General features: G+C 47.4%; 2 protein-coding genes across 2 annotated transcripts; one reads left to right on the top strand and one right to left on the bottom strand.

Annotated features, from left to right (window-relative positions):
* Positions 1–145: 145 nt before the first annotated feature.
* Positions 146–8,600, top strand: LOC122619910 (DNA replication licensing factor REC). Its single transcript, XM_043797124.1, has 2 exons — positions 146–2,418; positions 7,984–8,600. Exons 1-2 carry the CDS (start codon positions 155–157, stop codon positions 8,375–8,377), a joined length of 2,658 nt encoding a protein of 885 aa, XP_043653059.1. The 5' UTR covers positions 146–154; the 3' UTR covers positions 8,378–8,600.
* LOC122619911 (nose resistant to fluoxetine protein 6) lies at positions 2,503–6,914 on the bottom strand. Its single transcript, XM_043797125.1, has 8 exons — positions 6,658–6,914; positions 5,438–5,733; positions 4,370–4,535; positions 3,534–4,237; positions 3,282–3,475; positions 2,877–3,217; positions 2,672–2,814; positions 2,503–2,607 (listed from the first exon to the last, which is right to left on the bottom strand). Exons 1-8 carry the CDS (start codon positions 6,731–6,733, stop codon positions 2,503–2,505), a joined length of 2,025 nt encoding a protein of 674 aa, XP_043653060.1. The 5' UTR covers positions 6,734–6,914.
* Positions 8,601–8,621: the final 21 nt, after the last annotated feature.

The following is an 8,621-nucleotide window of genomic DNA, read 5'->3' on the forward strand; positions in this document are numbered from 1 at the left end:
TAGGGAAATTATCGCATTATTCTATCAACCAGTTTGAAAAATCGTTAACGGTTCCATTTCCTAAGCAAATATCGTCTATCGATATTTTATGCCATGTTAAAAAGTATCATCTCTATTCAAAAGCGCGTAAATTTGTAAACTTTTCCGAGCTAAAATGAATCCACCGCCTTCCCGTGGGCGCGCCCCCTCGCGATTTGTGCGTGGGCGTGGTCGCGGAGGAGGAGCCTATCGTCCGTACTTCTACTTTCGGCGCAATGGACGTGTGATCCCAGCCGGAGGCAATGGACAACCCAACCAGGGGGAACAAGGAGCACCAGACGCTCCATCTGTTTCGCCTGCAACCCGGCAACCCAGGGGCTGGAACCGCCCAGGCAGCAAGCGAGGACGCAATGGTCACTTAGACTGCAGCTTTCTGCGGCCGGAAAACTACGCCGCTCCGGAAGACGGACTCCAGGTGCAGAGTATTGCGGTGGACAATCCACGGGCTTATCCAGGCTGGCGGCTGTACTTCTTGCGCGATAAATACGAGGAGGGCAACGAGCTGGCTGCAAGAGTAATGGCCGTGGAGGCATACTACCAACGTAATCCTCACACATTCGATTTCGTGATGATACGGGAGCGGGGATTCTTTCCCCTCTCCGCACCCGGCATTATATCGGATGCCCAGCTGAAGGAGGTTTGGCCTAGTTTGTCGGAAGATATCCGGGAGCACCCTCTTCGCACGCTGGGCACCCTTTCGTTGGCCATGCACACTGTGGTTGTCAACCACCTGCTGGACTGTAATGATACCACCACGGCTATAGCCCCCACTCCGGAACAGTACGTCCCTCCAAACTCGCGATTACGCAAGATCTACGCACGACCGGAGGATTTTGTGCCCGTGGAAACAATAGAAGGAATCAGCCATACCCGTGTAGACACTTTGTTTTCCATCCGGGGCGCTGTAAGCAATGTGGGCGAGCCCAGCTACAGCCTCACGTGGCAAGCCTTTCGCTGCAGCCGCTGCCAGATGGAGATGGCAATGCGCCAACGCGGAACCTTCCAGCCACGTCCGTATCAATGCAAGCGATCGGAGTGCGTGGCTCGTGACGAATTCGTGCCTCTTCGCAACTCTCCATACACCAGGCTTTCAATTAGACAGATTATCCGCGTGGAGGAGTCCAGTTTGGGCTTGGTCCATGACTTTGAGACCAGCATGCCTGCGGAAATGGACGTGGAGCTGCGACATGATCTAGTAGATGCGGTGCGCGTTGGGCAGGAGGTCGTGATAACTGGCATCCTTAAGCTGCAGGAATTGGGCGACGATACTGCTACAGGAGACGCATCCAACCAGATGCAGCCTTATCTCAAGGCAGTCAACATTCGGGATGCGGGTAGCATAAAGCGGGAGTTTAGCGAACGTGACTTGGAAGCCATTGCTATGATCAATGCGGAAACCAACAGCTTTAGGCTTCTGGTGCAATCTATTGCTCCGGAGGTGTACGGACATGAGCTACCCAAAGCCGCCTGTTTGCTATCCCTTCTCGGAGGCAAAGAAGCAGAGTCCGAAGCCATAAACGTGCTCCTGGTTGGTGATCCCGGCATCGGAAAGACCAAGATCCTGCAAAGTTGCGCTCAGATCGCAGAACACGGGAGCCACGTAAGTGGAAAACGTGGGGCACAATCTGCACAACAGCTGGGTGTTACGTTTGCTGGGCGGAACAAGCGTGTGCTACAGGCCGGTTCCTTGATGATGGCCAGTGGTGGCGGTCACTGCACCCTCGATGATGTGGATAAACTTGCCTCCAAACAGACGGTACTGTTGCAGTGCCTACAATCAGAGGAAGTTAATCTTCCACTTCCAGGAGCCTTTGCCTCATTCCCGGCGCAACCTTCGGTGATAGCGTGCGCAAATCCACAAAGGGGACAGTACGACGAGGGGCGCTACCTCCTGCAAAACATAAATATTACACCCTCCTTGCTCCGCGAGTTCCATTTAGTCTACATATTATTGGACAAGCCTTCGGAGAGAGATATGTCGCTGACAGCACATGTAAGGGCTCTCCACGCGGGGGCCAAGAAGCGAGCCAGAATTGCAGCCCGCTATGCTCTTAAGCCCAAGATGAGCGACTCTATGTGCGAGGCGACATTTAATGTGCCGGCAGCGGGAAAAGAAGATGACACAATGAAAACGGAGGACGATAATGATAGCATCATGCAGCAGGATTACGATCTAGACAAACGTCTGGAGGTACTCCCAGTGGAGGGAGACTTGGACCTGCTGCCACCCATATTGATTAAGAAGTTCTTGTCCTATGCCCGCCAGGAAGTAAATCCGGGCCTAAGCGAGGAGGCCAGCAATGCTATTCTGAGATACTTCGAAGAGCTTGAAGGAAGCAGCCGATTGGATGAAAGCGACTCCATCCAGATTGGCGCAGGGTAAGGCACAATTTTTGGTGACGGGTTTAATTAAGTTATGTTTTTTATTCTAGTTATAAGTAATCTATAAGTTAAGACGTTGCACTACCTCATAAGCTTAAGGAAGGAGGAGACGGGAAGCTCCAGAAAGATGGCCAGCAAGAAGGAGCAGAGATAGGACACGGTCACCGTAAAAAAGATGAAAGCAAACTGTGGATAAGATGAGAAACCATTTGATTTACATTTGAAAATTCCATGGCGGAAACGAGCTTACCATCATGCCAGTGCCAAAATAAATGGGCTCCCGCACTGTGGCCAACACGATTCTCGCCACAAGAAGGTGCACGATAAAGGCTCCATAGGTGAGGCGTCCCAAAATACGGAAAATGGGCAAGCAGCAGAACTTACGGAAAATCCCTGTGAAAACAAAATAAATGTTACCAAGGATATACCAGAAATATCTCGCAGTTGATGCTTACAGCCCACTTTGCTGGCCATGCCAACGATGAAGGCTGCCAGGCCAAAGCCCCAGATGTTCCGCTGCAGGCCGGCATACAAAGCTCCCCAAATTGCTGACGGATGCACGTAGTAGTGCTGGAAGATGGGATGAGCACTAAACAGCCATAGAATACCCACTGGAATGAGTGAGAACCAGAGGAACTGGAAGCCCTTCAACTCTCGTAGCTTGTATTGCTTCAGAGCCAACTGATCGTAAACCAAAGCGGCCAGAACTCCACAGAAATAGCTACCGAAATTCATAATAGACGAAGTGTAGAACTCGGTAAACTGGCGATCTCCGATAAACGAATCCTTCTGTGTTCTGTTTAGGAGATAGATACAATGACTGTACTCGAATTGTAACGTTTTTGACCTCGATTACTTACTGTGGCGTGGGTACAAAAATGGGATAGTAGTTCATGCCATATGTGAGCACCCCTGGCAAGACCACAAACAGGCCCAAAACTCCCGCATATAGCTGCTTGCTCCATCTGACAAACCGATGACCCAGCATCAGCAGCACCAAGCTAAGCACAAAGGAATGAGTATCCGCTGCCAAGTACCAACCTTGGAGCAGGCACTGCATCAAGAAACGAATTTTGAGTGAACCGTTCTAAATTTGAATAAGCGCTACTTACTCGCTCATCCGTGCGTACATAGTTGTTGATGTAGAGCAGATTGGTCCACCAGTTGCGTCGACAAGCCAACTGCTCCCGCTCAAAGATGTGCCGCCACAGAGGACCTCCGGCATTCTCAAAGTAAACGCCACTCATGAGCAGTACAAAGGCATATGGAACAGTCAAGCGGATGTATCGGAAGATGTTAAACTTGACAAAGAGCAGGGCATACTGGCCGAAGCTCAAGGTGTCCTTTTTGGATGATAGCGAACGAGAAACGGCCAACCAATTAATGGTTAGCAACAAGCCACTGATTACAAAAAAGGTGACGGTGATCAATGATCCTGAAACGAGTAAAGTACCCGCCGCCGTGTGAAGCAGTCGCTCCGGATCCTGCGGGTTGCTGATGGCGCTCTCGTAAATCACCCAGTTGGTGTGGGCAAAGATTACCATGAACATGGCGAAGAACTTGAAGCAGTCGAGGAATCTCAGCTCGCGACCGATCTTGCCACTTGGCTCCTGATTAAGTCGGTACCAATTGCGGGCCACCGAAAACGTGAGCAGCACCTGTTTCGCAGTGCTCTTGGGCGGTGTCTTGTAGTGGTCTCGCTCCTTCAGCATTTTGTCATGTCGGCCTCGCTTTAGATGCAGATCCACTAAGCTTCCCAGACAAGCCAGGACCAGTAGAGTGCCCAAGATCCCATAAAAGGTCAGGTTCCATGCATCTAAAGCCAAGAAGGAATACTTAATTACCATTCGTAAGCATTACCTCATCGTCATAAAAATGAGTGCATAACACTTTTTGAATGCTAATTCAAAGAAACATTATTTACACAATGATATAATCTCTGACTCACCATCTTCCACCTGATGTCCCGCTTCATCGCAGTACTCCACCACGCTCTTGGCCAGCACCCCAAATCCACGACGCTGCAGCCGCCAGTTGAGGCAGGTATTCGTCAAACGCTGGTGCCGTTGGCGGTTGTTGGCTTCCATCGAGAACAAGTCCAGATATACGTTCACCTGCCGAATATTACATCGACCGTGGGGAGATCATTAAAATACCCAAATGTCAACGTCAGGCCCTTGGCCTTGAAAGAAATGAGTTCGATTTGATTGAATTGGATCGAATTTCACTGTTTGACCGCCCATTTCCATTTTTGGCCAACGCCTAAGCCAACACAAGCGCTTTGTTTAATCAGCCATCGTAAATGCATTTTGATGGCGACTGCATCAATGGCATCGCCACACCATACCCCATTCCCCATTCCCATCTCTCATCTGCTGCCAGATTGCAGATTGCCCCGCTATCCGATGTTTAATCAGCGGATTTTCCGGCAGTAATTTATGCAATATATATAGGTAATGATGATACAGATCACACATTTAGCCAGCGGCGTCTGCAAGGGGGTCATTGAAAATGGGAAGTTTCCTGTTCGTATCGAGAATTAGCATTAAATGTAAAGGCCCTTGAAATTGCCACTTTCAAAAAACAATGAACGTGTTTATAGATTTACACGAATATTTAAAAAGTTAAAACATGATAGCTCTTTATGGCAAGTGGTTAAAATCCGACTTACGTATATGCAAAGCAAGCAGATGAACCCCTATTTCTGTTCTTCAAAAGGTGTAAGCCAAAACCCCCTAAAAATATGCCCAAAACGGCCTAACTGCGCCACTGTACACCTAATATGCAGCTCACGGGGAGCGAGAGTTGAATAAACTTTGGCGCTGTTATCCCGGCTTCTGTGTCCGATGATTGTTGATTGACCATTACTGCCGACGCCTCGGCCAGCGGATGGATGGGTTTTGAAATATCTTTATCTGTATCTGGCCAGCCGCGAGTTTGAAGATTGAATTAAATCGATCGTTAGCCGCATCTGAATCGCAGCTCCCAACGAGGTGTCCCCTCCGTGTGGCCTTACCTTCGCATTTTCCGACAGCAGGCCGGCTTGCAGGGCCTCCAGTTCGCTATTATTTAATCCGGCCAAAGAAGCCTCACACTCGCGCAGACAGAGACCAAAATATAGCTGTCTGTGATCGAAGTGATGGCGATCGTACTGCGAGATCTCAGCAATTGCCCGCCAGGCGGCCACCGACTCATCGGGCTGGACTTCCGCGCGGACGAAGCAGTATGTGGACCTCTGGCCACTCAATTCCTGAAGGCAACGATCGTAGTCATCCAAGTCGTACAGCGGAGGCATCTCATAGAACTGCGTCACTGCAAAGTGGAAGGGAAGGGAACAGATCGAGAAACAATATGGTGAATCAGTCGGATTAATCGGCTCATTAAGTGGGAAACAAGTTTTTGAACTGGGCAGGTCCTTTTTTCGCTAGAATCGCAGTCCGGGTTCATTGGCTGTTCAGTCAAGTGAAAGGAAACTAGTTTCCTTTGCCCGAGCCTGAACTCGTTTTGCATTTGCTGGAAGATCCTTCATCTCTATTCCGATTGAGGGAAATAATCAAACAAGCATATGTCAATATTGTAATTGTTCTGCCTTTTGTGTTTTTTGTTTTTTGTTTTTTTTTGCTGGTCAAGTCAAGTGTGAGTGCCTCAATCTCTTGGCAGATTCCAGACACTCTGGCTGAGTTAATTGTTTGTCAAAATACTGCTCCATCATCGAATTCTCGACAGGGCTTTGTACACCGAATTCGGGAGGGGAACTTTTGGCGCAGAACACGCAAATAGGCGGATCAGGTGCATATGTTCTATAGTTATATCGATTGACAAGCATAACATGCAATCTGAACAAATGGAACTGCAAAATGGTTTTCCATTTGTCGGTTTAAACTTCCCCGTTGCTAAAGGAAGCACGAAAAACGCTTATTCAACTTAAATTAATCATGGGTTTTGCATGATTTGTGGTTTTAACTACGGTTTAATACTTTTTTTTTTAAATTCATTTACCAGCTCTATAACTCGGCTATAACCCTAGACACTCATGTAATAAAAATTAGACTCATTCATTAAGTTGCAAAATGGTTGATTTATAGAGTATTACTATCTCTGCTTACCACAGACCTTCTCACACCATTTACTTATTGTTAGTCTGATTATTTAACAACTATCAGAACTTTTTATAGGCTCATAAACAAAATTAACACGGACATTAAATCTTTCCCATTGATTGGAATGCATACTTACTGTTCAATTGAAAGCACTGCGCAGCCGTAAAAGTGGCTGCTAAAAACACGATGTGAAGCATCATCATGGGATGCATCGAATCGCCTATCGTAATGCACCCTCTAATTGATTGTCTTCGACTCTTGGCACTTTCGTCACTCGAACTCCAATCAAATGCACGGGCAGCGCACCAATAACAATAAGAAGCTGAATTTCATCAACCGAAACGACTCGAGGTAAATGAAGCAAAAACAAAGCAGATGACCAGACCCAGGGGCTTCTGCTGTCCGGCCAATGTCGATGTTAGGAAATGCACTTTTGGCCCAAAATCCAACCGAAACCCGACCGAATGGAATGGATCCGCCAGCTAATGAACCGTTTGCGCCAACGTGCGAGCCGAGAATGAATCGCGGTCCAAACAGATGCGTGCGTCTAGGGCCTCTGGATGAGATGGGGCTCCGCTGCTATGCCTGTGCCTCTGCCTCTGCCTCTGTTTCTGCCTCTGTCGATGCAGTTTCTGTAATGATGATGGGTTTCAAAACTCCCCCGAGAAATGCGTTGGTTTCCGAAAAATAAATGAAAACGCAAAGGCAAAATGCGTTGGAACATGTTCGATGCTGGGCCCTTCAGTCGCCCACATCCAACTGATTTATGATTACATTTCGGGTTTCCGATCGAGCTGGTGGTCATTGGGCATCACTGTTGCCCACCTATAAACGACTGTTTTGGTGGGAAAAAATTCGAAAGGAGCTGGAATTTCCAACGAAAACTGCTGATCGTATATTTTCAGAACATGTATTTTAAGAACGCCAGAACAGTCGGGAAAAAAGCTGAATCGGCAACAGTGTTAGGCATGATGTTACGACCATTTGGGCGGGGGACTTACGAATGCCCTTCAAAATACTCATCTGCCAAAACAAGTTTTCGGCAAATATGGAGATATGTTATCATAATTCTGTAAAGAACTGTTTACCTACGACGTAAATGATGAGGAGAACAAAATGCGAAATTAATTGGCGTTCAAGAAGATGAGGCCCACGTACGGCCTTGGGCCATCAATTATCAGAGCTGAGCTGAAGATGTAAACAAAATGGAATACACGTTTGATAACCGTTTGGCAAAAGGGCAAAAATCAGAAGACTTAGGCAGCAAACTTGCTTTCTCCATTTGGACTTCTAACATGCTTAAAATTACTAATCTGAATATTACTATGAATACTGCTGAATATGGTGTTTCAAGTAGGCTTGTGTTTCTTTGAAGTGCCTAAAGAACATTTAGTACAGCTGTGAGATGTATTAAAAAACCGCAAGTAATGCTGTAACACTTCCATTTAACTCTTTTTTTAAGACAACTTCTTGGGATAATTCACCTGTCCCAGGCGCGCGCTCGTCTGGATTTGTCCCACGTCGTCAGTCCACAGCATGTACGCGATGTGATCGCCCTGCTGACCGAGAGCATCACCCAGACCAGCCTCAAGGCGGACTCCAGCAGGTCCGGAGCTCGCGGAGGAGGCAGCGCTAGAGGAGCAGCCGGAAGGAGCGCTCAACTGCGCAATTTTGTGGAGCTTATGAAAAAGCGCTCGGCGGCTTTGGGACGACGCATCTTCGAATTCGATGAGCTAAAGGAAATCGGAACCCGGGCTGGCATTTTGACCGGCTTGAGCCAGATGGTGGAAATGGCAAACCTGGGTGGCTATTTGCTCATGAAGGGCGCAAACATGTACGAAGTGGTTCCGGACTGAGTAAATGACAAGCGAGAGTGCCAATATTTGGCTATTGTCTGTGGTTTTTTTCTGGTTAACTATAGTTAAGTGGGTTCTAAAATGACCCAAGTCGTCTAGAAATAAATAGTAAATATTATGATACAAATTTTTCTGTTCCTAGTTATGTTTTTTTTTTTAGAAGTTTAATACAATTAGCATACTTTTGGGGCCATATCAATACCCGCTTTTTCATATTCTGAATTCAAAAGAAATGTGTAGAGAT

Source organism: Drosophila teissieri, chromosome 3R (genome assembly GCF_016746235.2).
Source record: "Drosophila teissieri strain GT53w chromosome 3R, Prin_Dtei_1.1, whole genome shotgun sequence".
Lineage (NCBI taxonomy): Eukaryota > Metazoa > Arthropoda > Insecta > Diptera > Drosophilidae > Drosophila > Drosophila teissieri.

Excerpts from the sequence above, each read along its gene's own strand:
- LOC122619911 (XM_043797125.1), bottom strand. The coding sequence starts at position 6,733 with ATGCATCCCATGATGATGCTTCACATCGTGTTTTTAGCAGCCACTTTT. Across the intron at positions 4,536-5,437 it reads TGCTGTCGGAAAATGCGAAG|GTGAACGTATATCTGGACTT; the intron begins GTAAGGCCACAC and ends AATATTCGGCAG. Across the intron at positions 3,218-3,281 it reads ATTTTTGTACCCACGCCACA|AACACAGAAGGATTCGTTTA; the intron begins GTAAGTAATCGA and ends TCTCCTAAACAG.
- LOC122619910 (XM_043797124.1), top strand. The coding sequence starts at position 155 with ATGAATCCACCGCCTTCCCGTGGGCGCGCCCCCTCGCGATTTGTGCGT. Across the intron at positions 2,419-7,983 it reads TCCATCCAGATTGGCGCAGG|ACAACTTCTTGGGATAATTC; the intron begins GTAAGGCACAAT and ends TCTTTTTTTAAG.